The sequence below is a fragment of the Melanotaenia boesemani genome, chromosome 9, assembly GCF_017639745.1.
Source record: "Melanotaenia boesemani isolate fMelBoe1 chromosome 9, fMelBoe1.pri, whole genome shotgun sequence".
Lineage (NCBI taxonomy): Eukaryota > Metazoa > Chordata > Actinopteri > Atheriniformes > Melanotaeniidae > Melanotaenia > Melanotaenia boesemani.
Genome location: NC_055690.1, coordinates 4,419,702 through 4,447,037, shown reverse-complemented (window position 1 = coordinate 4,447,037; position 27,336 = coordinate 4,419,702). Strand labels below are relative to the sequence as shown.

The 27,336-nt window shown below is 42.1% G+C and overlaps 2 protein-coding genes across 2 annotated transcripts; both read left to right on the top strand.

Moving 5' to 3' along the window:
• Positions 1 to 13: 13 nt before the first annotated feature.
• phf12b (PHD finger protein 12b) lies at positions 14 to 19,509 on the top strand. The gene is made up of 15 exons (XM_041994873.1): positions 14 to 695; positions 987 to 1,168; positions 2,547 to 2,619; positions 5,239 to 5,695; positions 6,004 to 6,124; positions 6,317 to 6,449; positions 6,537 to 6,701; positions 6,982 to 7,125; positions 10,877 to 11,582; positions 12,997 to 13,098; positions 13,176 to 13,322; positions 13,422 to 13,517; positions 15,775 to 15,857; positions 15,961 to 16,099; positions 18,356 to 19,509. The coding sequence occupies exons 1-15, from the start codon at positions 630 to 632 to the stop codon at positions 18,781 to 18,783; spliced, it is 3,042 nt and encodes a 1,013-aa protein (XP_041850807.1). The 5' UTR covers positions 14 to 629; the 3' UTR covers positions 18,784 to 19,509.
• Positions 19,510 to 24,397: 4,888 nt separating this feature from the next.
• Positions 24,398 to 27,066, top strand: LOC121645861 (dehydrogenase/reductase SDR family member 13-like). Its single transcript, XM_041994619.1, has 5 exons — positions 24,398 to 24,569; positions 24,648 to 24,766; positions 24,845 to 24,968; positions 25,977 to 26,303; positions 26,579 to 27,066. Exons 1-5 carry the CDS (start codon positions 24,443 to 24,445, stop codon positions 26,836 to 26,838), a joined length of 957 nt encoding a protein of 318 aa, XP_041850553.1. The 5' UTR covers positions 24,398 to 24,442; the 3' UTR covers positions 26,839 to 27,066.
• The last annotated feature ends 270 nt before the right edge of the window (positions 27,067 to 27,336 follow it).

Sequence of the window (27,336 nt, the reverse complement as noted above, 5' to 3'; positions counted from 1 at the left end):
GAGGATGTTGTTAGCAGCCAGTGTAGATGCAGAGCCTTTTTCACAACAATAACATCAACTAAATTAGCATCTCTACATCTCAGATTTAAGGACTAAACTTTCCGAACCATCTCATAAGCCGTGCATTGGACCGCAACACGCTGACGTTCCCCCTCTGATTTTGGTTCCATCTTCTGTTGATAATGGGAGCGGATGGGTTTGCAGATTTACAAGCCTCCTTTTTGCAGGACCAGAAACAAGAATCATGGCTTGCCAGCTAGGCCCCGGATGGATTTTGTAGCAAAGACCAAGAATCTATAGATAATAAAATACTGGGTATCTTCTTGATGCTTGCATATAAAATACGGTGTTAAAAAGCCAGCGTCCGGCTTTGAAGATTACATTTGAGTTTTGTTGTCTTTTTGGGGCCAACATCAGCTAGTGAGCCTGCTAGCTTCACAACCTTGACTGCTTGACGTCTTGCCTTCGTTAGCTTCTTTAGCCGGCTAACGGTAGCTAGCGACGCTTGGCTAGCCATCCACTGGCCCAATCATTGGGAATATTACTTTTTTGCAGGATTTACTATCGCCGCTGTGTACCCGAAGAGCTTTGTACCACAAATTCCGTTTGCAGCGCTTGTTCCTGGATGAATGTGGGACAAAATGGAGACCCCGACGATTGTGTACGATTTGGATACCTCTGGGGGCTTAATGGAGGTGAGGTTGCTATGCTTGAAGGCCTCGGTTCAATGAAGTATTTAGTTATTGTTCATTTTTTTTTTATTTTCTAGCATCCCGATTACAGTTTTTTTGCAATTATATTATTTTTTAAAGAATTTGTTATTAAAATTATTAGTTTGTTTTGTTTATGGAGGCAGTTACGCTGATGTTACCGCTCTCCCCAAGCTTAGCTTGAAACGGTTGCGGCCACAAAGCTGCATATATTCCCACAGTTGGGATCGATATGCAGCCATGGTGTCATTCTAAAGCGCTGGCTTACTTTTACAGCAAATCCAAACACTACTAGCACCCCCCAAGTCTGAGGAGGTAGAGAAGAGGAATCGGAAGTTGGTGAGAGACGTACGGAGAAGCGGCAGGGCCACCAACCACGACACCTGCGATAGTTGCCGGGAGGGGGGCGACCTGCTATGCTGTGACCACTGTCCGGCAGCCTTCCACCTCCAGTGCTGGTAAGAGACGCAGACAATGTTTGTTTCTATGGCTGCATGTAAATCAGGACAGAACAGACACGGTGTGTTACCCGTTTATTAGATTTTAAGTTGTATTCTTTCTCATTTATAAATAACCAGAGGATGGCGGTAGCGAGCTTTGTGGTGTTTTTTCCCTCCCCAGTAAAAGATGAATATTTAATCTTCCGGATAATTACTTGAATACGGATTTTCATCAGAACAAGCCCACATTAAAACAAATCCGAAGCTCTGTTTCGGCTGTAATATGCTAGCCGGATAGTCGTGTGAAGGCCAGTGACTTGTTTTTGCTTTGGATGGAAAGTCCTGATGTTTCCATAGCGGACAATGTGCCGTTAGATCTGCGAAGTCAGTCTCAGGCTGTTAAGGGTCAGGCATAATTAATTTATAACCTGAAGATAATGAATATCTGTTAAAAAGTATATTAATCGGAAGGCATTGGGTTGTGATGCGGGCGGCAGTCGGTCCTCCCCTCCTGCCGTAGCGGCGAAAAATGGAGTCGACTCTGCCTCTGTTTACAATATGGCGACCTCCCTGCTCTTTTTTCCTCCTCCAGCGCCATCTTACCAACCTTTTCTACCCAGCACTGGCAGGATAAAATGTTTTTGAATAAAACTGATGAGACAGCGTGTCTTTTTCTGAAACTTAAGTAATGGTTAGTTAGAGAAACGGGCTCTGATTGAAGGATTTGTCGCTGCCTCCTTCCAGCATCTGCTGAAGGATTCATTTGGGTTTGGTTAAAGGAGGAGTTGAGTTCACTGTCACCTGGAAACGACCAAACAAATGAGGTTTATCCTTATATGGCCAGACTGGTGGAGGGCCATGATTTTATAATTAGTCTTTCTATATGTTGCTGTTTTAAATGAGCATCTTCTGTAGGCTTGTTATGGATTGTTGTTACCTGAATGCTGAGGAATATAGTACTGGCTTTAGGTGAATGAATTATGTATCTAGTGTTTGACTTCTCATGAATGTCAACCATAGTGAGAATAAAAAAGGTTTAAGCCTTAGCCTTTACTTTGTGACGGTTTGGTCAACTAACCAGTAGTATGCACACTGATTAAAATATTATAAATATTTAATTATTTATTAATAATACATTATAAAGGAAGATAACAACGATTTTCCTTCAAATATAGATTGGAATTTGACGCTCATCATTGCACACTTGTTGTAATTCAGCTTTCTGTCCACCAGGGGGAGTCAGAGGGAAACATTTATTGAGTGGCCTCAGGTCCTCCAATCCAGTTTCACCTCCAGTCCCTGACCCTAAAACCAAACCTAAAAAATACATTTAAGTCGATAATCTGCAGGTTTCAAATCTCAGCATCTTGACTGATTGTGTTTTGTGTTACTATAGCAACCCCCCTCTGAGTGAAGAAATGCTTCCTCCAGGAGAATGGATGTGTCATCGCTGTAATGTTAGGAAAAAGGTGAGTGGCAGATGTTGTCTTTAACCCTTACATTTGTACCTTCATGGTCATTGTCCAGGTTAATTTAGACCCGGACCAAGAATCGCCTCATAGCAAGGGTCTATGTCTAGTTTCAAACTACTGACCTGTTTATAATGTCTATATCAGGGGTGCCCAAGTTCGGTCCTCGAGATCTACCATCCTGCAACTTTTAGATGCAACCCTTCTCCAACACACTTGAATCAGATGTCATCTGCATGTCATTCAGCGCTGCAGAGGCCTGGTAACGAGCCAGTCATTTGATTCAGGTGTGTTGGAGAAGGGTTGCATCTAAAAGTTGCAGGATGGTAGATCTTGAGGACCGGACTTGGGCACCCCTGGTCTATATAACTTCTGTCACATTAACCCTTTAAAACTCCTGCACACTCATATTATCAGCAATTTCTGAGAAGCGATAGTGTGTAACTCTGTGGGGTAAATTGTGATGGATATTTTACTCTTTAAGTGATTTACGGAGGTTTTCCAGACATTTCTGTCCCGTCCAGAAAGCTCACAATCCAGCCACAAAATGTTTTTATTCAGACACTAAATATGGTAAATCCACAATGATCCATGATAATTATTTATCACATTTCCATCAATAAAAAGAATGTTATTCTCTACTATGTTGCTAAGAAACCTTTATTTTGACCTGGAAATGATGATGAAGCCACTTCCTGTCAAACCTTCCACCAGTTAGAGAGCTTAAGAGGTTTTTGATGCACAGTGGAGCCACAAAGCAGCTGAGCTGGAGTTGGTTATGTGAGGATAGCAGGTAAATAGCAGCAGAAATAATTTTAAACAAAGTGTGTAAACCCTATAACCCTAACCCTTGTGTGTTGTTTCAATAACAATATTTTTCTTCTGAAAGCCAAGACTCGAGAGAACGATGAGATGAGAAAAGGCTTGGTCACTGTTGATCTGTGTGTTCTTTCTACAAAGTTCTGTTAGTAATAAATTCTGTTTTCTTCTTCTGGTCGGACTTTATGCTGCTATATACGTTCATTTTACATCATTTTAGTCTCAGAATCTGACAGCTGAGAAACATCATGTCTGATGCTGACTGGGATTAAAGCTTCAGCTTCTACCTGCAGTTTTAAATATAAAAAATAAAACAGATGGACCAAGAATATTTAGAAAGGGGCTTTAAAAAGGGTTAATAAATGCCTTAATAAATGTTTCTGAAAGCAGTAACACTGCTTTTTGTTTTGGTTTTCTAAGTTTTACAACACTTATTTTTGAATAAAAACAATTAGAGTATCATTTCCTGTTTTACATAAAACATAAAACTGTAATTATTTATCATTATTTAATTAAAGTTCTTTGTTGTATTTGGGTCTTATTTGTACAGGTAATGCATAGAGACGAGGGTTAGAGAGGGTGAGATGTGGGGACGTTGAAGCGCTGCCACCTCTGTTGTTTATGTTCAACAAGTTGAAGCTGAATACCATCCCATAATTATCAATATTAATTTAACTTTCATCACATAGAACACAAAACTTTAAATAATGAAATATTAGTTTGAAGGACGGACGTTATGTCTCCTCTTCTTCTGTCTCCTTGAGTTGACTCCTCGTATGAAGACCAGCATCGCTGGTTTCTACATGAACGCCTGCCTTGATCCGCTACTCTCATCACTCCTCTCCATCACTCCTCTTCATCACAAGGGTTATAGTCAGAGTTTTCTGAGTTAAAGTAAAAAAGTTTAACTTTTTTTTGTATTTTCATGTCTATCAGGGTATTTTTACTGCTTTAAAACTGGTCAACTTTGACCCGAACAGTCTGTAAGAGTTAGACTTCTTCTCAGACATGCTCTGATTTCAGTTAACCTGCAGTCGAAGTCATGTGACTCTCTCTAGGCTGCGTCCTGTCATGTGACCCCTGTATCACTGTGGCTTGAGACTTGAGACCAGGCAGTGATATTCATCCGTTCGTCTTATTGTAGAATATGATTAACCGATCAGAGAAAATGCACCATCTTATTAAACTAACGACAACCGTGTCTACATGTTTCTCTTCTCTGGTTTATGTGTCGCCACTATAGAGTCTCTTGTTTCAGTTATTCTCATTTAATTCATTCTCCGTCACTATAAATGTGTAAAATCACATCAACACTTCTTATAGGTCTTTAAGTTTGATTTATTTCCATCCTCTGATGCTAACAAAACTAAATAATAGAACAGAAGAAGTGAGCATAAATCCTCTCTGCAGTGTAAAGACTAAATAAATCGTACATATTAACAGAAAATAGGAGAAACTATCCGTCAGTTTGTGCTTGTTAGTTTTTCTCAGCTGTTAAGTGTAACGTTCAGTAAATTTTGTCTGTGAAAACAAAGTAACACAAGCGTGTTAAACAACGTGGATGTTGTTTAACTTTGTTTTTCTTTCTGACCTGATGATCTGGGTCAGACATGAACCCACATGATCTTGAGGGTCGATTGATTAATACTAGCGTTTAAATCTGCAACACGTGGAATTAAGTAATCATGACATCTGCTTTTATCTGTTATATTTGGGTTTTGCAACTTCATGATACGTTTTTCTGTGAGGAGAATATTTTTTATTCTGTGTGTGAACTGATTCTGTCTTTATGGTTCTCAGAAGCGGGAGCAGAGATCAGAGCAGACTAACGGCCTTCCAGAGAAGTCCTCGTCCAAACGCTCCACGTCTCCTCCGGTGGAGCTGGAACTCAATGCTGGCCCGCTGCGCCTCGATGGCCTGCCTCCAGGGGCCGGAGCAGCAGGTCCCGGTCTACGAGTGGCCCAGGTTCGTCTTCTAGACCGCAGGACCAGCAGCAGGCCCAGCAGCCGGCCTGGGACTCCGACGTCCAACACCTCATCCACCCCGACCCCCTCAGAGGAGCAGAACGATGGAGAGGAGGAGGCAGCAGAGCCTGAGGAAGATGTTCAAGGAGCAGAGCTGGAGGGTGCTACGCTGTCGGCTCCAACTCCTCGCCTTCTCAAGAGGCCCTTTCAGCTCCTCATAGCAGCAGCCATGGAGAGAAACCCGACACAGTTTCAGCTGCCCACCGAGCTCACCTGCACCACTGCACTGCCTGGTGAGTCCGCCACACCATGCTCCTGGGTTCGTTTAGAGGTCTGAGCCCCTGACTGGCCCGAAAGAAATACTTTTCATTTTGTCTTTTAAATACCATATAAAAATATGTATACCATACCCATGTTTGCTGTTTTTACTGCAGCCCAGCTTCACCTAAATGAGCTGATTATTTCTTTTTTATTATACTCCACCCAAAAAAAACAAAAAAAACCCACAGAAACCATCAAATCTGACTTGAGAAAGTTATTATGTGTGTCTGTCTGCGACAGTCTAAGACGTGTCTCAGATTTGTAGTGTTTTGTTTTCCAGGAAGCAGTAAGCGAAGGAGAAAAGAGGAGCTTCTTGGGAAGCCGTTCAGAAGACCTCAGCATGAACTGGACCCCAACGGTCTGGTCCCGCTACCAGTCAAAGTCTGCTTTTCATGCAACAGGTGAGGTTTGAGCAGCACAACCAAACATACAAACCAGATGTATAAATGTACAAACCAGACTTACAAACTGGAGACATGAACCAGACGTACGAATTGGACGCATAAATGTACGAACCGGCCGTGTGAAACTGACGTTTGAGCCGGACTTGTAAACAAGGTTTTCTGCTTACGGTGGTGTGTTTTCTGTCCCAGGAGTTGCCGGTTGGCTCCACTGATCCAGTGTGATTACTGTCCACTTCTCTTCCACATGGACTGTCTGGACCCTCCACTCACAGCTTTACCAGCTGGAAAGTGGATGTGTCCAAACCACGTTGAGAACATAGTGGTAAGAGACGTAGTCCGGGTTACATCACTTCCTGTTTATTTCAGGCTAGAGCTAGGTTTTAAGTTCATGTCTGCGTTTATTGTCCAGCTGAATCAGAGGAGCCTGAGCCTGTCCAGACGCTGTCAGCTCTTTGACCAGTTCCAGGACAGGATGTCCCAGCATGCCGTCAAGTTGGACTTCCTCCGTAGAGTCCATCGGCAGAGCGCTCCCAACAGACGCACTTCTCACCAGCAGATCACGAGGACCATAAAGGTAGCATGTTGTAGTTGTTCTTTTCTGCCTCTCATGTTTACAGTTTGAGCTTCAGACCTTTTTCAGCTTCTCAGGTTATTGTAAAATATTTAACTACTTCTTTTATTTACGCATGCTGATGAAACGGTGGAAAATGAGAGGTCTTTTTTATCAGATTCATACATTCATAAAAAAGAACCTCAGCTACAAAAAAAGGGTTCCTCCAGATGATGAATATGTGGCAAACTGTGATGAGTGACATTGAAATATTTTTTAATGTTATTGTCTTGTCCATACCCAGGTACCAGATGCCATCAAGTCCCAGTACCAGAATCCTCCGACCATGCTGCTTCCTGCAGGGATGCGGCAGTTAGAGCTGGTTTGCAGTGGTGTCCCTGACCAACAAGCCTCAAAGCACCTCACCACAGAGGCTGAACAGCAGGAGGTAGGACAAGGAGGCACCAGCTCACGTGGTTTATCAGTGTAAAGCATTCACGGGTGCTCGACAGTAACCTCTGCATAGCTTTCATAACTTCAGAAACCTTTTAAACAAAATTATTTTAGACCAATTTCTAGTTTAAGATGGCAGCGTGTGCGGATGCAGCAGCTTTTAGCTCTCCAGTCTGGTGCTTGTTTTTGTTTGTTTCGTTTCTTTGCTCTGGACTGTTACAAAACCACAATCACTAACACTCGTCTGAACCTCATCAACCTCGGTCAAAGGTTTAATATGCTGGTTATCGACAAATTTCACCAGAAATTCAATATCCCCAAGGGCATAGCAAGACCACCCGAAACTCCGTGAGGCGGCGGAGAGAAAGGAAGCGTGGGTGCTGGTCAGGCACAGATGCTAGGCTACTTAAACAACCACACAGACCTGCACTTCCTCTCAAACGCCAGATCACCCACAAAATGGACGAAGTGGAATTAACGATGGCCACAAATAGCTTCGTATGAAAATGCAGAGCTATTTTGAACATGGAGACGTGGCCTCACCCACTGATCTCCGACGCTACCGTGGAGCTAACGGGCTAACTACACCGACAGGACAGACACAAAGACTCGGTAAGAGCAGAGGAGGGATCTGTGTTCACATGCATGACTGGTGCAGTAACAGCAGGACCATTGACACAAGCTTGTTCTCCTGATTTAGAGGTTCTGTGTGTCTTGAGCAGACATTTTTATCTCACGAGGGAGTTTACAGTAGTTATTGTGATCGCTGTTTACTGCCCACCAGATGCTAACGTTAGCATGGCCCTTAGCCTCCTGCTTGCTACCATCAACAAAACAGCTGCTTTCCCACGTGATGGAGTCTTTATTGTTGCCAGTGACTTCAGTCAAGCATGCTTAAAGACTGTGCTCCCCAAATTCAGAAAGGGGAAAACACCTTGGACCACGTTTATTCCAACATCAAACATGCCTACAGGGGGTGTCTGGAAAGTTCGATTCACGTCTGAATTGTGATTCTTGTTTTTTAAGATTCTGAATCAATCCAAAATTTCTAAGTTATGTTTTTAAAAAAGGAGGTTTTCAAACATTTTTCTAGATTAAACGCTTTGCGTACTGTTGGTCAGGTAATGACCTCCGTAATGTGTGTGGTTCCATCAGGGACAGTCTGGCGCGCTACTTGTTAGCTTTAGATGATAGCTTAATGATTCTGGACAAAAAATAAATACAGCTAGCTCCATCTGTGCTGCTCTCCCTCAGAACGTGACTTTCATAAGCTAGAAGTCTCTGAAACCAAGACTCAACTGCTCTATAAGAAGCAGTTAAGTCTCTAACTTAGTGAATGATCTCTCTGCAAACACAGCAGGCCAAGTTCAAAGTACTTTACATAAAGCATTAAAAGCATTACTGTGGGGTACAGGAAGCAATAAAACGTGCATTAAAAACAAACTTAAAAAAAGAAAAAGAAATTAAATGAAAACAGAAAAAATAGATACAGTGTAAGAAATGAAGTTCCAGTGTGATGAATTAACTGTTGTTTTGATAAAAGGCAGAAATAGAAAAGTTTTTAACCCTGATTTAAAATGTCAGAGTTTTAGCAGATCTGCTGTTTTCTGCAGACTCTTCCTGCAGACTCTTCCTGCAGTCCAAGCCGCTTTGGTTTTATTTAGCTCGAGTTGCAAACACCTCAAGTTATGGGCTGGACACACGAGAGGCAACGTCGCTCCTTTTCCATTCATTTTCTGAGGAACTTTCGTGATGAGGTGGACATCGCTGTCCTCCTCCAGCCAAGCCACAGGTGACATTAGTGCATGTGAAATGTTGCGCTCGTTCACGTAGACGTGCGCACGGAGGCTTACTTGTGACGCGAAACGAGAGAATAGAAAAATGTTCAATTTTGTGAGTCGTGACTAAATAATCCAGCAGCTCCCAGAGACACGAAACGATAACAAACGTTATAAACAACTTTTTTTTCTCACCAAAGACCAGCGCTCAATTAACACAGTGAACAACCCGGGATTTAAGAAACTCATCAACACTTTGGACAAACAGCATCATGGCCATGTCGTCACCATGTTAGTGGAGTGTCTCTCCTGCCCTGGATGATGAGTATGGTGAGGGTGTTGTGAAGGATGTAGCTACAGTCCAATGTTTCGCCACACCGTAGAGCCGGATATAAATGTCACGCCACATTTCATTGACGTAGATTTCAACATGAAAACGAAATGTCTCCAGACTCATTTCTTCCAGATCACACCGGGCAGAACATAGCTGCTCGTTTGAGACAAACAATAGCTGCATGGGACCTGAGTGGAAAGAAACTAGTCTGGATTACCACAGAGAAGGATTCAAATGTCACACGGGCTCTCTCTCTCTCTCTCTCTCTCTCTCTCTCTCGCTCTCTCTATAATTGTGTTAAAATAATCGAGATCTCAATTTCAATCAAAATAATCGAGATTATTATTATTTGCTGTAATCGAGCGGCCCTAATGATTTCCATCACCATGACAACGTAACCGACACACAGGTCCTGCTCAGGACACAGACCCATTAAGAGACAGAAAGTCTTCCATCATCTGAAATCTTTTTCTGCAGATGTGATATTCCTACAAGAAAATCCTGTTAAAGCAACTGAGCAACATAAACTGAGACGTAGTTTTATATCACAGGTATATTAATCACCATCCACTATGTCCTTTTTACGTTAAATATTCCATTTAAACCTAACAGCTAGATACATCACAGTTTCTGGGACTATTCATTTATGTTAACATTTACAGTCCAAATGTAGATAATCCTAATTTTTTTAAGAATGTTTTCAACCTCTTACCAGATGCCAGTAGTTCTAACACAACGGAGGGGGCGGAGCTTTTATTTAGATCCTTTTCTAGACTGAATGTCTTCATGTCCACCTCCAAACATTACATCAGTGCAGGGGCGTGATCTTATCAAAAGGCTGATCTAGTTTCTGCATTAATTGAATCTTTCTAAAAACATTCATACAGATAACACAAAAACAATTCAGAAACCTCCCACTGCTCAGGTGCACACATACTGCCACACACACACACACACACACACACACACACCTTGAATGGTTCCATTATCCCAAAGATGTCAGCATTCAGCTCTTCAAGAAGATTATTACTGACATCAGACTTTTTCATCTTATGGAAATATTAAAATTATTTAGTATTTAAAATGTTCTAAATGGATTTCAATGCAAATAATCTTCACATGTTCTGTCTCCTTTCACATACTTCCACCTACAGATCACTAAAACTTTCCATTCAAAGCTTTTAACATGTTAGGATTCTTAAAACAATGTTCTTTAATCATTCTTTTAAGCTTTCCGTTTTAAGCCAGAGTCATTCTGAAAAGAGGAGTCTGCAGGATACATTTGTCCTTTTCTGGTTTATTCACTTTTTCATTTCTGTCTATTGCTGTTAATTATGACCTGTAAATATTCAGTTTTTATAAACATGCAAAGCAGAAATGAATCAGGCGCGATGTGAGTGTATGAACGTTGAAGAATCTGGGATGTGTCTTCACTTTAATGTGGGTTTTCCTGCCCAGCACAGATCCCAGCAGCGATCCAGTGACATGCACGCTGCCAGTAATTAACTAATAATTCTGTTTGTGTTTTGTGTGAAGCTGAGCTGACCTTACTGAAATGAACGCCTACTGGGACGGGGCCTCTGTGTGAACTGCTTACTTGGTTTTTATGGTAACATGTTGCCTTTGTTCAACAGTGGCTTCAAGACGTCATTGCACTCCAGTGCAGCATCATGCGACACCTGTCCATCAAACAGAGGCCCGGATCCACTGCATCATTAGCAGATGTGGACTGTGAGCTGAAAAGCAGTGTGAAACCATGTGTTAGATCAGAGGACGTTAAAACTCAGGCGTCTGCAGGAAGGACTTCTTCCCCTGATCCCTGTTCTAACCCCTGCAGTATGCCAGAAAACTCCCAGGCAGCTTCTGTTTGCAGGGACCCCCCAGCAGAGCTGGGCGCCTGTAAATGCAGCACAACACCGTGTCAGAACTGTAGGAAACCCAACGGACCTCTGACTGATCCTCCTAAAGCCAACGGACCCGTAGATTGTACGACTTCAGACTCCTGCAGGCAGGCGGAGCTGCAGCTGAGACTGAAGCCGGTGGCCTCAGACTCGGCTCCTGCCTCGGGGCTGATGAACCACATAGGAACAGAAACGGTTAAAAAGGAGCCTGAGAACGTCTCAGAAGCCTGCGCCCAGAAAAACCGCCCCACTGCCACCAACGTACGGCCCCCCAGCAGCCAGCAGAACCATCAAAGCCAAACACACCTGCAGGAGGAGTTCATGAGCAGCAAGGAGAAACCTCCGTACTCCATCACCAGCAGCTCTCCATCAGATGCTCCATCTAAAGGGAACCAGGAGCTCGACTCCACAAAGCTGGGCTCATTATCACCAACTCCAGGTACAGTCCCACACACAGATATCATCAGCTCAGCAGTTACAGACTTTACACATGTTGTTCTGTCCAAAAATTCATGAATCAGTCCTAAAAATATTCCAGTTCATCCGTCATGTTACTATCATGAAAAAAATGAGAAGATTCAGACGATAATCTGCTGGTGCAGAAAGATAATTACGTTTAGTAAGATTTCCTGAAATCAGAAAAATTATCTAGACGTTTGACAAGTGAAAAATATCTTAAAACAAGCGGTGAAAATCTTCCAAACTGTCCTGTTGTTTCTTTCCTGTTACTGTCTCACTTTGAGCTAAAACAAGAGAAGCCGAACAAGACGATTCGCCTGTAACCCGTTATTACTGTCACAGTCAGTTCCCACACATTATTCTTTCGGAACAGCCTCAGTTGTCAGATTCTAAAGCTAAAATGATGTCAAATCAATGTGTCAATAGAAAAAGAAACTACACTTTTTCCTCAGTTACAGTTCTTCACACAATCAACTCAGCTGGGTTTTGTGAAACTGTGAATGTAAAATGTTTGTGCTGACCTGATCGAGGATAAAACCATGCTAACAATAATTCCACTGGTCACCTTTAGCAACACCTACACTAATTGGATTTGATAAAATCTCAGTAAAGGACAAAGCCACAAAGGTTTTAGTATGGCTACCACCAAGAACACTAAATTTACTGCTGTTTGCAAATGTCTGTCTATAGCTTCTTTTCAACTTCCATTGGAAACTGGCTGGAAAATACAATTTATTTCCATTTCAGGAGGCTGCTGCCATCTCAGGCTGCACAGTATATTAAAACAATGTACCTTCACCATTTGCCTCCTTCCACCATCACACTCCTCTCTTATGTGCTTTATTGCAGCAGTTGTTAAAATCTACATGAAGCATCCAGGAAGAATCCATTTGATTCACCATTTAAAATAGAGATGACTATTTAACCCGGTTTAGGTAGTTGTTGCAATGTGTAACTGCGCAGGCAAATGGTGAAGGTACATTTGTTTAATATACTGTGCAGCCTGAGATGGCAGCAGCCTCCTGAAATGGAAATAAATGGTATTTTCCAGCCAGTTTCCCATCGGCTTTTAGACCAGCTTTACCGCAACTGAAAGCCGGCATTTATGAAAATGACTGAAACCATGTAAACACACTTGTGTACCACCAAGGCTGGTGTGTTTTAGCAGGATCTACTGTTATGCTGCCCGTGGTAACGAGCAACACTGCCTAGCAAAACTGAATGAAAAGTTAGCTTTAGGCTAACTTAGGCAGTACTGTTGATATATACACATACTTAATAAACGGATTTTTAGAGATTTTTAAAAGCAGAATTTTATAAAGTAAATTCAGGAAAATGCCCCGTCCTGCAGCTGCAACACATCTTTACGTCCACATGTTGTGTTTCTCCTGCAGACATCAAGGCTGGTCCTGGACTGATGGACACTCTGCTGCCCAGCACACTCTCCTCTCTAGCTAACTTGTCCACCTGCATGAAGGACGGAAAGGAAGATGGAGGTAAGAGTTGTCATCCAGCAGAGATGTGACGGTTATTAGCCACTGGCATGTAATGACGTTCCTGTGGTTGTGTGCAGGGATTGAACTGGACAAGCTGGATGCAGAGATGATCAAACTGCTGGCCTACCAAAGGATCCAGCAGCTCTTTCCCCCCAAAGTACCCAGCACTCCACCCCCCCCAGTCTCCAACGCTGCCTGTAAAACCACATCGCCCTGCCCTGACAGTAAGACCACAGCCGTTGATGGTTTCTGCTACCAGACTGAATCTGGGTGGTTTTTATGAAGCTGTCTTGATTCTAATATCTGCTCTTCATCTTCTGCAGGTCAGAAGAAGGTCCAGGCCAGGGCGGTCTTCTATCCTCTGACAGGAAAAGGTGAAGCTGTCGGCATGTGCTACAGGACGCTACACATAGGATCTGGTAAGACGCTGATTTATCACCTCAGAGATGATCAATCTGATCATTTTGGTTCATGTTGAGATCAGCATCATCCAACACTCTCACTTTGGAAACATTATTTATTTCCTGAAATGAAAAATGTTTTGTTTGAAGATTGGTCACTGTAAACTTTGCTTCATAAATGCAGACAAACTAATGTCTGCCTCTAGCCACTTCATAAAATCCTGATAAGAGTTTATAGCCACGCCCCCCGAGGACCACAGCATTCTCTGCTACTCTTGGTTCCTCACCGTGGAAATGATAAAGTGGTGAGCAGGCTTCAGGTGTCTTGTTCTCTGGAGCCTCTGCAGCTGTCCTCCTCTCTGTATGGACAAAATATTGCATGTTTTCATCACCCACAAAAAAAAGACTAAAATGGAGGCTTTAAAAGCCGAACTATGTATGTAACTCACTCAACAAAACTCAGATGAACTGTGAGCTTCTCAAGGCAAGTTTATCTATGCAGCACATGTCATACATGAAAGAAATTCAATGTGCTTATAAACGATAATAAGAAAAATAGAAACAAAGCAAAAATAACTAAAAGCATAGGCTGCATGACCAAAATAAAGTGGCCACCTAGAGTTAACTAAGCAAATAGATCAGAGCCTCCTATTGCAGGGTGATTATTTTTCAGCTGCAACAAGTTATTTAACCCCAATTAATGCAGTGAGCAGCTTCTCGTTTCTTTAAACAACCATGTGGAAAGACGCAACCTGTGCTCATGGAAAAGACGTTCTGAAGAAGGGTCGGATCATTGGCATCAAGCAGAGAAAACATCTGAGGAGATGCAGGAACTACTAAACCTGGGTTCAGAACAGTCCAGTGCATTATTAAAAACTGTAAGGGTAGTGGGGAACCATCGTCTTCCAGGAAGAAGTATGGTCCAAAAAACATCCTGAATGAATCATTTAGTGAAATCAGATGGAAGAAAAACAGCAGTAGAACTCAGGACTACAACAGTGACAGTAAGAACATTTCTACATGAAAACCTGAATATACTAAATGAGCAGGTTATTCCATCGATGGATTTACTCTTCTCTTATGGCACGGCCATATTACAAGATGACCACGCCAGGATTCATGGGGCTCAGATTGTGAAAGAGTGGTTCAGGGAACAGGAGACATCATTTTCACATGTGGACTGGCCACCACAGAGTCCAGACCCGAACCCCATTGAGGATCTTTGGGATGTGCTGGAAAGGCTTTGTGCGGTGGTCGGACTCTCCCATCATACAAGATCTTGGTGAAAAATGAATGCAACACTGTATGGAAATAAATCTTGTGACATCGTAGAAGCTTATTGAAGCAATGACACGGTGAATGCTGCTGTAATCAAAGCTCAAGGTGGACCAACGAAATATTGGCATGTGTGAGGAAGTACAAAAATCCTAATGAAATCAGATAAACTAAGTCAAAATGATTAAAAACAAACAGCAGTCTAGATAAGTTAACACAAACCGTGCAAATTTCATGAGAACAGATGTTTTTAAGTTAAAAGGATGAACGGTCATGATATCCTGTCGCTACTAGTTTTACTTTGTCAGAAAAACTAGGCCGTGACTCGGGCTGGAACTGCAACGTACTCTGTTGTTGTGGAGTAACATGACTTCCAGACTATTTGTGACCATTTTATGTTGAAAATGCAACTCTATCGACAAGTTTTGACATCTGAAAAAGGTTTTTATTTAGGTTCATATGAGTCATGACTTCATGGCCAAAAAATTATTGGAATATAGAAAATGTGATTCACCGTTAAAGGGCATCAGAGGACTGCATTACTAATGTTTTGCCAGTAACTTCACTCATTAAACACCTATGGTCTAATTCCAAAGATAAATTCAGCAGTAAAACTGGCTATGATAATCTGAAAAAATATTTTTATTTATTTATTTATTTTTTAATTAACTGGCAGATTAATCAGTTATCAGAAGTTTTCTGACAAACATCAGAATCGGCATTGACCCCCAAAAGTCCACATCGGTCGAGCTCTAATTTCACAGCTTCATGTTGAGAAAACTCAGCATCTCCTGACTTCCTCCTTTATCAGTTTAAGATATTTCAAATGAAGGAAAACTTTTATGGAACTGCAGTTTTTAGCTTTTCTGTGAAGTGATGAAATAAAGTTGATGACGCCTATAAAAGCTGAATTTAAAAAGCAGAATTATGTTGCAGGTGCTGCTGTAAACCAGTCGAGAACCGTTGAACCATTGCTGACTGACTGGGTGTTTTTGTGCAGGTGCCGACATGGACGTGTGCCTTACCAACTATGGTCACTGCAACTATATATCGGGCAAACACGCCTGTATTTTCTACGATGAGGTAGGAGCTTCCACGTGGTCAGAACGTGTCTGTACTGGGAGCTAATTCTCCAGAGTGAAGGCAGGGTGGGTTCAGTCTCAATGAGGTTTGTGTGTCTCCTCAGAATACCAAGCATTACGAGCTGCTGAACTACAGCGAGCACGGCACCACAGTGGACAACGTCCTCTACTCCTGTGACTTCTCTGAGAAGGCCTCACCGTCTACGCCCGGTGGCTTGGTGGCCAAAGTCCAAGGAATTATCCGTGAGTACCAGTTCGGTTCAGGTTCATCCTCCTCCTGTTACAGGAACTTTATCAGTGTTCATGTCAGCCTCTCTGTTAAATGTTGCCTCGGTAGAATAATGCATTCTGCCACTTTTTAAAGACTTTTATCAGTCAATACACCTGAAATCACTTTTTAAGTTACTTACAGAAGTAAACTGGAGACGATGAGGAGAAAAACTGGAATAAAACACTGGGAGGTCCACACAGTGCTGAGAATACAGCCCATCAGGGCTAGCTCAGGATGTCCTGACAGACTGATAAGTGTTGTATAAAACCCAGTACTTTGTGGGTTGATGTAGGGCGATGTTTAGGTCACTCGTCATGTGTGTTGCAGAGTTCATGGTTGTTCACTTCACTTGAGTAGAGTATCATTAATGTTTGTGTTATTATTATATGAATTTACAATCAGGTTTTTCTTTTGCCAAGGATGTGCAGGAAATTGACTCTAACCATATAACCAGCTGTCTAGCTATATAGCTAGATGTCTAACAGTCTGAATAGATAGCAGTCTAGCTAACTATATACTCAACTATAAATCATACATCAACTCAACTACCCAATATAGATGGATGCCTATCTATCTAAACAGCTAGATAGCATCTGTCTAGCTAGATTGTTGGATAGCTAGACAGATAGCTATCTATCTAGCTATCCTGTGAGCTCCTGATAGCTCTTATTTACAGCAGGATTATATGACAATTTATACAGGATGCAACAGAAATTATAGCAGTGATTAGGAAGGTTAGTACATGTGCCAACCAGGCAGCATAGACAGCCTTCTTACCACCACCAGGGCTGATTATTCCCTCTGCAGTCTCTGTGTAATGTTCAGGAGACTGTTGACAAGAAGTTGTAGTCACATATTTTACCTGTGTCCTTTATCATAATGTAGCTCCAAAAATATTTTATCCCTCAACATCACCGAAGGACTGTATCCCATCACGCAAACTCACACATCATATCTTTTATTGACATTTATTTATTTATTTTATCAGCAAATAACAACAGCAAATGTGTATCTTCATGATTACTTGTCATACTGGTCGTAATGACATGACCCTAGCAGAGTGGAATGATGGTATAACAGTGCTAGACTGTTCCGGATGCGTAAAGGTTCATGGAAGATTTTAGCTGCTTCATATTAGCTTGGCCAGCAGGTGTCACTACTGAGTTGTGATAAATGAAGCTTCTGGTATGGATCCTTTCAGTGACACAACAGGCAAGTTTCATTTGGTGATCGCTACTGACAGATGATGGGAAATTGTTACCTTTTTTTCAGTTTTTACAATCAGATAAGTTTACCTGGAGGAGAGTCGCCTGTCAGTCAGGTTGTATGATCAGTTTGTTAGCAGGACTACCTACAGGCTTCTGGACAGTTTAGTCATGGCTCAGAAACTGTGGAAACAAATCTGGAAAATGGTCTTTACTGAAATAAGATGGGACAGAATAGTTTTTTTTTCTGTCATTTATGGACACAGGCACATAAAGTTTCAATTATAATTGGAGTGTTTTATTACCAGTTTGAGTGTCGCAGAATTTCCAGTACGAAATTTTTCAGAAAAATAGAATAAATCCAGTGTTTCCCACAGACCAGGTAGGAGTTTGTGGTGCTCCCCTGGCGCCGGTGAGGGAATCCAGTGGTGGGTGTGTGCAGTGGGCGGCGTTCAAACGCACACTTTCTGAGCTGCCATATTGAATATACACCTGTATGCTGCTCTGTTGTTCTTCAGTCACCAGCTGAGACAGATCTAATGCTACAAGGAGCATTTGAAATTATTCAGTTCAATTTTAACTCTAAAAGTTTTAACTCTAATTCTGTTAATTTTTTTAACAGAAGAGAGAACTAGGCCTGTTGCGATAAGCAATAAGTCAATTAATTGCACAGTAAGAAAAAATAAGCCTCAATATAAATATATATATATATATATATATATATATTTATATATATATATATATATATATATATATATATATATATATATATATATATATTTTTTTATATATTCCTTTTTCTATCTTTACCATAGACTGTGTTTAACAACAGGCTTCACTATGGATGATTCTGATGGCATCTCTGATGGTCCTGTCCTGACTCTGATTGTCCTGTCCTGACTGATGGTGTCTCTGGTGGTCCTGTCCTGACTCTGATTGTCCTGTCCTGACTGAATGGTGTCTCTGGTGGTCCTGTCTTACTCTGATGGTGTCTCTGATGGTCCTATCTGTGTGTTTGATCAGGTCGCAGTAAGAAGCGTGAGGAAGGTGAAGGTCCCGGTCCCATGGTGGGTCTGTTACCATTGGGTGGGGTGATGAGCAGCCATCCTCGGGGGGCCCTGGAGACATCGTGCAGCTGTAAGGCGAGCAGCTCCAGCCTAATCGGGGGCAGCGGGGCTGGCTGGGAGGGCACAGCGCTGCTCCACCATGGCAGCTACATCAAACTGGGCTGCCTCCAGTTCGTCTTCAGCATCACCGAGTTTGCCAGTAAGCAGCCCAAAGAGGAGCAGACCGTCCCCGCCCCCACCATCAGTAGCTCCAACCTCATCACCACCTCCACCCCTCCACCCAACACTGCCACAGTGAGCAGCCCTTCCAGCCAGGATGAGGCAGACACTGAAGCTGCACCCCCCCACCAAGTGCCCGTACTTCCCTCCACCTTGGTTCCATAACCTGCACAGGAGGCCCCTCCCCCCGTGTTTTTGTTTGCACCTTTCAGTCAGGATGAAGGGAAACGTGACCAGCTGGTTGGTGAACAGGGAGTAGTTTTCTTTTTAATGCTTTCTATCTTTGCATGAACTTGAAGTAATCTTGACAATCTCTTCTGTTTGTGAACGACTGACAGTAATCTTGTGTTCAGACCATTAGGACGTTGGGCCGACATTATTTACTGAGCTCAATATTTCTTTTTGCCAGTATATATTAGTTTTGTATGGTGTAACCTTTAATATGTCAGTCAGCCCATTTAGCACAGACTTTTTTTTTTTTTTTTGTGTAGCATTGAAATACATATGTTCTAATTTCTTTTGCTGCTTTTGCACCACAGGTAGCTATATATGTATGAAAACATACATGCTTACACACTATATGTACATATATATTGTAAATATATATAATTCAGTGCCTCTCAGTTGGAGAAACATTGGATTTCATGTAGATTTACCATCTTTTTTTGGTTTTTAACTGTACAGTCCATGAAATTTGTGATACTGTGTAGAGTACCAGAGGTTTTGTGATAAAACTTGTTCTTAGTCTGTACTTTCACCTGTAGTCCATCTGTAAATACCACCATGGTTTTAGCACTCATTTTAACATCATGTGCTGCTCTGTATATAAGCACTCTGTCTGTATCTGCTTGTCTGTTAAAACCTGTAAATACAGAAGATTTTCTAATAACAGCCTCAGTGCATCCATGCCCTCTCATTGTCTCTTTGGATATCTAAATACTTTTTTAAATTCTGATACTGATGAAGGTTTGATGAGAAACTAAAAGAAATAGTCTGGTTTTATAGCATCACTAATTCATTAACCTGAAAATTCATTCTGTCTGAAAATGAACCTTTTGACAAACTGCTTCTATCCTTTTATTTTTTAAATAATTTTATTTGTTTTTATCCAATTTATTTACCATTATTTATGTATTTGTTTTTATATTGTTTGTATTTAGCTTTCATTTAACTATTTTATTCCAATTTTCTTTTTCCTTATTTTACTGTATAAAACATCATTTTACATAAATTCAGGGTCAAAACTAAATTTGTTGACACACACACAAATAAAAAAACTGATGAATTTTACTCATGCTGTTAGTGTCACTGGTCAGAAAAATTTAGACTGGGGCATTCAAACTGGCCACATCACACCATTAGTCCTAACACCTGAATATTTTTAAATTATATAAGAAATGTGTGTTTACTTGACCATTCGTCCAGAAGCCCATTAGTGAGTTCAGACACTGATGTTGGACGAGAAGGCCTGGCTCTCAGCTTCTGCTCTAATTCATCCCAAAAGGGTTTTTATCAGGTTCAGGTCAAGACTGTGCAGGCCAAGTTCATCCACACCAAACTCACTCATCCATGTTTTTGTGGACCTTGCTTTGTGCACTGGTGCACCGTCTTGTTGGAACAGGAAAGGGCCATTCCCAAACTGTTTCCAACCTTAAATTTGTCCAAAATCTCTTGGTGTGCTGAAGCATTTAGAGTTCCTTTCACTGGAACTAAGGGGCCAAGTCCAGCTCCTGAAAATCTCCCCAAACCATAACCCCTCCTCCACCAAACTTTACACTTCGGACAATGCAGTCAGACAAGTACCGTTCTCCTGGCAACCGCCATACCCAGGCTCTTCCATCAGGTCTCCGGATGGTGAAGTGTGATTTGTCCCTCCAGAGAACACATCCCCACTGATCCAGAGTCCAGTGGCAACGTTCTTTAAACCACTTTATCCGACGCTTTGCATTGCTTCTGGAGATGTACAGCTTGGATGCAGCTGCTCAGCCGTGGAAACCCAATCCATGAAGCTCTCTTCACACTGTTCTTGAAGGCCACATGAAGTTTGGAGGTCTGTAGCAATCGACTGCAGAAAGTTGTCCACCTTTGTGCACTATTTACCTCGTTCCCAATCACTTCCATGGAAGTGATTGGAACACCTGATTTCAATTATTTGGAGGGGTGAGTGAATACTTCTGCAATATAGTGTAGGTATATATGTATGGAGAAGAAGAAGAAGCCATAACCAGTTTGTTGCCAATTTGCTTAAGTAGGCGTCACTGGATTTACACATGAAGCCATTTTAGTCCAGAGATTTATCAAAACTCCTGAAGATTTTTTACATTTAAATAGTTTTACATTTTCTGCTGCTGTATCTACAAGATCTTAATTATTAAATTAATCTGAGCTCAGTGTTTAGTTTGACTTATTATTAAAGATGGGTGATAATTCATTATATGTATATGAATCTAACAGTCTAACAGTATTTGTGCAGGTGGATTCAGGGACATAAAATCAGATTTCTATCATGAAGACAGTCACAGCTCTCTGGTGTTTTGTGTCTGTGGCGCCATCTAGTGGTTACATTGGAGAATTACATCACAAAAGGTAAAAGGAAAGAAAAATAATCTGAGAAGCTTTAATCCTGAAAGAGGATATATGATAACAAAGTCTGAAAAGTAAATATCCACTTGTAAACAACTTGGCCCTGCGATGGACTGGCGACCTGTCCAGGGTGTACCTGCCTCTCGCCTTTCAATTGCTGGGATTGGCTCCAACTTCCCAGCAACCCTTAATTAGACTAAGCGGTAAAAAAAAACTATTAATGAATGAATTCATACAGCTGATTTCAGGCACCCTCCTGCATAGTATAAAACTAAATAAAATGGAGCGTAACTGAAGATTACTTGGTAATGTTTACTTGCCCCTGCAGTGCCTGTGCCCCATGACCGCGGGGGGATCTGGCTGCGGCCTTCTTTAGGGTGGGTCCGGGGTAGTCTATGTGGTGGGGTGGCTTGGGTGCTATGGGACTACTGCTGATGGCCCGGGTCTCTGGGCCGCCCTAGTCTGCCTCTAGTCTCTGTAGAGGCTTGGTGACATTTGCATGATCACGCTCATCTCTGATCATTCCTCATCCTCTGCATGCTGACACAGTCACTGAGTTGTCCAGTGGGTTTATACACTAAGAGCTATTTTTGTTTAGATTTTAATTTCTGATACTTTGGTTGTTGTCATGATACATGTTTGTTTTTTTTTCTTTTTCTCTTTTTTTGTTCTTGTTGTTGTTTTGGTTATTTATTTATTTTAGGAACTCCTGATGACTGTCGGCTTAGTTTACCTGTAAAAGCTGTAGGAAATTATCTGTTGTGTTTCTGTACAGGTGTAGCAGTTGGTTGTGTGATGTTAGGTTGGATTGAAAGGTCATTGTCTTCCATCTGTTGCATCTTTGTCTCCTCTTTTTTTTTTCTACTTTCCTTTAATAAAGCCATAAAGCTTTCCTTGGCAAAGCAAATTTGTTCGGCACAACACAGCAGCCAGACCATCATTCTGCTGCTACCATGCCGAACAGAACAAGTTAAAAAAAAAAGGATGTAACATTGATTGTGAATCAATTTCAGCTGCTGTTGTACAAATGGAACAGACAGCAGGTGGAATTGGTCTTGGAGGTGGTGGTCACAGACTATTTCCCTGAGTTCATCCTTACATCCTATGTCTGTGTAGTTACTCAGAAGAACAGCATCATTAAGTTTTCTTATGACAGTCACAGGAATGATCACGGGGGAAGAGGAGGCGGACTACAGGGCTGAGGTAACCAGCCTCGTGATGTAGTGCCAGGAAAACAATCTCTCCTTGAACACAAGCAAAACAACGGAGATGATTGTGGAACAGAGGAGAAGGGAGATGCGGCATTTCCCCATTTACATCAGAGAAACTGAGGTGGAGAGGGTGGAGACATTCAAATTCCTCGGTAAACACACACCAGCACTGATCTGACCTGGTCCCACAACACTAAAGAACTCATAACAAGAGCACACCAACAGCTGTACTTCTTTAGGAAGTTGAACACATTTGGATGCCTCCCAAATCCTTGGTTATTTTTATAGAGGTGCAATCGAGGGTGTGCTCCCCAGTGCCATGGTAACTGCTTCCTGCCTTCCAACGTGTAATAAAAACTGCTTAACACATATCTGGAGTGGCCTTCCCATCACTGCAGGACATTTACACTAGTAGGGTTATCAGGAGAGCCCTCAGCATCATCAACGAACAAACACACACTTTTGACACCCCTTCACCTTTGGGAGACGCTTCATGTGAGAAAAAACACCACCAAACACTGACTGGTTCACTACTGTATACTTTTCACTGTAAATGTCCTCCATTAGCTCACACCTGTCAGCAGAAACTGCACTTTACCTCAATTTGCTGCTACACACTTCTCTATTTATTTTTCTTTTAATGTTGTATTCTCTTGTTAATACGAAGCTTTTTCTCCTGTATATGCTGGAAACATTATGCAAACAAAACAATTTAATTGCACAGTGCTAAACTGTTGTTTTTATGCTGTGCATATGGCAATATTTTTTTTTTAGTCTTGAATCCTTTCTGGCTGATTTTTTGACACATTTGCATTTTGCCCGTGCCCTCACCACTAGAGGGAATATGAGGCAGTGTCTGCATACACCAGCGATGTCGCTGGAAGTAAGGAGAGTTAAATGTCTTGCTCAAGGACACAAGAGTTTCTGCTCCCCTGGGAATTCGGACCACCAACTTTCTAGTCATTGGACAACCCGCTATACCCCCTGAGTCACTGCCACCCTGGTATCATCAACACAGCTGATATTTTCTTCCAGAGGTGTTACATTTGAAGTAGTTTCAAAAGTCATATGTTTGGTTCTGACCTGGCTCTGACCCAGTTCTGACCTGGCTCTGACCCAGTTCTGCTCCAGTTTTGACCCAGTTCTGACCTGGCTCTGACCCAGTTCTGCTCTGGTTCTGATCTGGTTCTGACCCAGTTCTGACCTGGCTCTGACCCAGTTCTGCTCCAGTTTTGACCCAGTTCTGACCTGGCTCTGATCCAGTTCTGCACTGGTTCTGACCCAGTTCTGCTCTGGTTCTGATCTGGTTCTGATCTGGTTCTGACCCAGTTCTGACCTGGGTCTGACCCAGTTCTGCTCCAGTTTTGACCCAGTTCTGACCTGGCTCTGACCCAGTTCTGCTCTGGTTCTGATCTGGTTCTGACCCAGTTCTGACCTGGCTCTGACCCAGTTCTGCTCTGGTTCTGACCCAGTTCTGCTCCGGTTTTTGACCCAGTTCTGATCCGGTTCTGACCCAGTTCTGACCTGGTTCTGATCTGGTTCTGCTGCTGCTATCGTGATTTTCTCTGTAAGGTCTCCAGCTGAGAAGCAGTTTGTAAAAGTCAGCTGCTGGATCAGCACCGGTAGAAAAAAGTCCAGCACAATAAACCTTTGTTTTTGTATCATATGTCACATGCTTAACATGTTTTCTCTGCCACACACATTTAGAATCATTTAAAGTTGTATTACAAAGTAAACAGGAAACTTCTCATCCAGAAGTCATGAACTCAGAATTTATTTCAGGTTTTCTAAAATCTAGAACAAAGTTTAATCTTGTTGCAACAAACACGCCTCCATGTCCCGGCAGGACCTACATGCTCAGTCCTGGGGTTTTTAACAATTCCAGTTTTTCCTGCTTTGCTGTAATCTGATAACAGAGAGAACAGGCTCACACCCAAACAGGAAGTGGGTGTGTTTCTAGGAATGTGAGTCCAAAGTGCTCAAACAGCCTCACTGGAGTCAGTCTGCCTGGTGGCTCAGCAGCAGGGACAATGTCGACCCTGATCCTGGTCCTAGTGGTAGTTGTTGGGGTTGCTTACATCTATCGTCACATTGTGGTGAAGGGAAAAAGATGCACCAGCAAAGCAAAGCTTCATGGGAAAACTGTAATAGTGACGGGTGAGTAAAGGCATGACGACGTACTTTTTCTGGTTAGGATCCAGATCCAGATTCAGGACCCTGTTTGTTCCCATGTAGGCAGCAACACAGGGATAGGGAAGACTGCAGCCATAGACCTGGCTCGGAGAGGAGCCAGAGTTATTCTGGCCTGCCGCTCCAGGCAGAGAGGAGAAGCTGCCCTGGAGGAGGTGAAAAGGGTGAGTCTCTAGAGAAGATCTTCCTGTTTGTTGTTGCCAAAGAGGAAAAGGTGGGTCTGATATGTGACTCTGTTCCAGGAGAGCGGCAGTAACCAGGTGCTGTTCATGCCGCTGGATCTGGGCAGTCTGGCATCTATTCGCAGCTTTGCTGACACCTTTCTCAAGTCTGAAAAAAGACTGGACCTCCTCATCAACAATGCAGGTTAGACTGCTCATCTCATACTTGAACACAGAGAATTCAGGCAGGGGCGTATCCAAGAAAATTATAATGGGGGGCCATCAATAGATGTCCACCAGGGTTATTGTTAACTCTGATTAGAGGTAGAATCAGAGCTAATTGGAATAGTCACTGTAGACTTAAGTGCAATGATATTACAAAGTTCTGTATCTCTCAGAGGAAAAAAGGCATTAAGCATGATTTATGCTGCAGAGTAAACACAAAGAAAGACCAGCGATCAAACTGTTAAGTGAAGTTTAGCTGTTCTTGCTGCCGGTTTTACTGTTGAAGTCTGGATCTGTTATGGATTACCCATAGGATGGATTACCCACCAAACCCTGAAACCCCATCAATCTCGTCTCATGTTGGCTGTACTATACACATACTGCAACATTTGGTCATTAATTAAAAACACAGATTCATATTTAATAACAAAATTCAACTGAACTTCATTTAACACTTTATCTAACACATAAGAACAACCCAAAGTATTTTACAGGAAAAAAAAACATCATGGGAGATAAAACAATCAAAAACAAAGCTAAAAAATATACAAAGCATATACAAAATATACTAAGCATCTGTAGTCCGAAAAGGTAGAATAAATGATGAAGAACTTTTGGACCTTTTTCCTGAGTTGTTAAACAGCTTTCAGATTGACAAAATCAAAGTACAGAAGAATAGAAAAAAATTAATGCCAAGATAAGACATGCAGGTTTTAATGTTTCTAAGCACACAGACACCAGGAAGACGACATGCTGTTGGCAGAGACGTTCTTTGTTTATTACTCCTCAATCACAGTCTGTACATCTGCAACCAGATCAGAACATGCACTGGATGTTACACTTGTTTTTGTAGTTCAGATAACTGTCTGCATATGAAAGAAACCACCATCTCCTGCAGAAATCAGATGATTTCCAGCCGAACCCGTTCTCATGTTAATGGAACCAGAAACAAGGATTAAGAGCTCTCCATCTTATTTTTTATCTTCAGGTGTTTTCATGCAGGGTCAAACTCAGGACGGGTTTGGGATGATGTTCGGTGTGAACCACCTTGGCCATTTCCTGTTAACCAACCTGTTGCTGGACCGACTGAAGGAGTGCGGACCCAGCAGGATAGTCACCGTGTCGTCCATGGCACACAACTTTGGAAAAATTGATTTTGAGTGCCTGAACACCAAGAGAGCTCTGGGAACAGGGACGTCCTTCATGGAGGTCCTCCAGGTCTACTCTGATAGCAAGCTGTGCAACGTTCTCTTCACCCATGAGCTAGCCAAGAGACTCCAGGGAAGCAAGGTCTCCTGCTTCTCCCTCCATCCAGGTCGGTGATCTGAGCCCCACAAAGAGCTGAAATGTTTCGTACAGTTAGGGTCTCTCCACTACTGTGGTCCAGAATGAAAACTGGTAATGTCCAGAGGTAAAAATGAATGCTGATGACATGATGGTTATTTTCTTGTGTAATCGGTATAAACACCACAATGACCACATTCTAAGTAAACTTAGTATCATTATAAGATCCATTTGATCCATCTGGTTCAGGAAGAGTCTCTTGTTAAACGGAGCTTAACTGACCTACTGATTTTCTCTTCTTTGCAGGAGCGATCAACTCTGAGCTGAACAGGAGCACAAGCTCACTTATTGTAATTTGCCTGAAGCCCATAACCACCTTTTTCTTCAAGAACACTGTCCAGGGATGCCAGACCACCCTGCACTGTGCCCTCCAGGAGGGGATCGAACCGCTCAGCGGCCGTTACTTCTCCAACTGCACCGTTAGAGACGTCTACGCTAAAGCCAAGGATGATGCTGCAGCAAAGAAGCTATGGGAAATCAGTGAGAGGTTTTCTGGCCTTGCATAACAACAGAAACATGATCATCCTGACTTCGCACTGCATCTTATCAAAAGTAATATACTAGGGAGGTTTTATCCTGATGCTGCAACCACGTTTAGATCTAAAACACTATGCTTTCCTCAGCCATAAACAGATGGATTTCATTCAAATCCACAGCAGTGCTCATTAACAGCACTGATAAATATGTAATCTGTTCACGTGGAAGCTGTAATAAAGTTGAAATAAAAGTCAAAAGAGTTGTTTGTGTATTTTATATCTGAATTAGAAATGTTTTAAAACCTCTTCATCACAGAGAACCCTGTACCATTGATAGCGGTGTCCATCATCAACATCAGGTGATGGCTTCCTGACATAAATACCTGTGTAATACCTCTATTAAAACACCTGGAAAACTGCTCAGGTTCACTTGTTACCTTCAACTGTTGCACAGAGCCTCATCAGTCATTACTTCATTAATTCGTAGGACTACTTTATTCATTCTAAGGACTACTTTACTAATTCCTT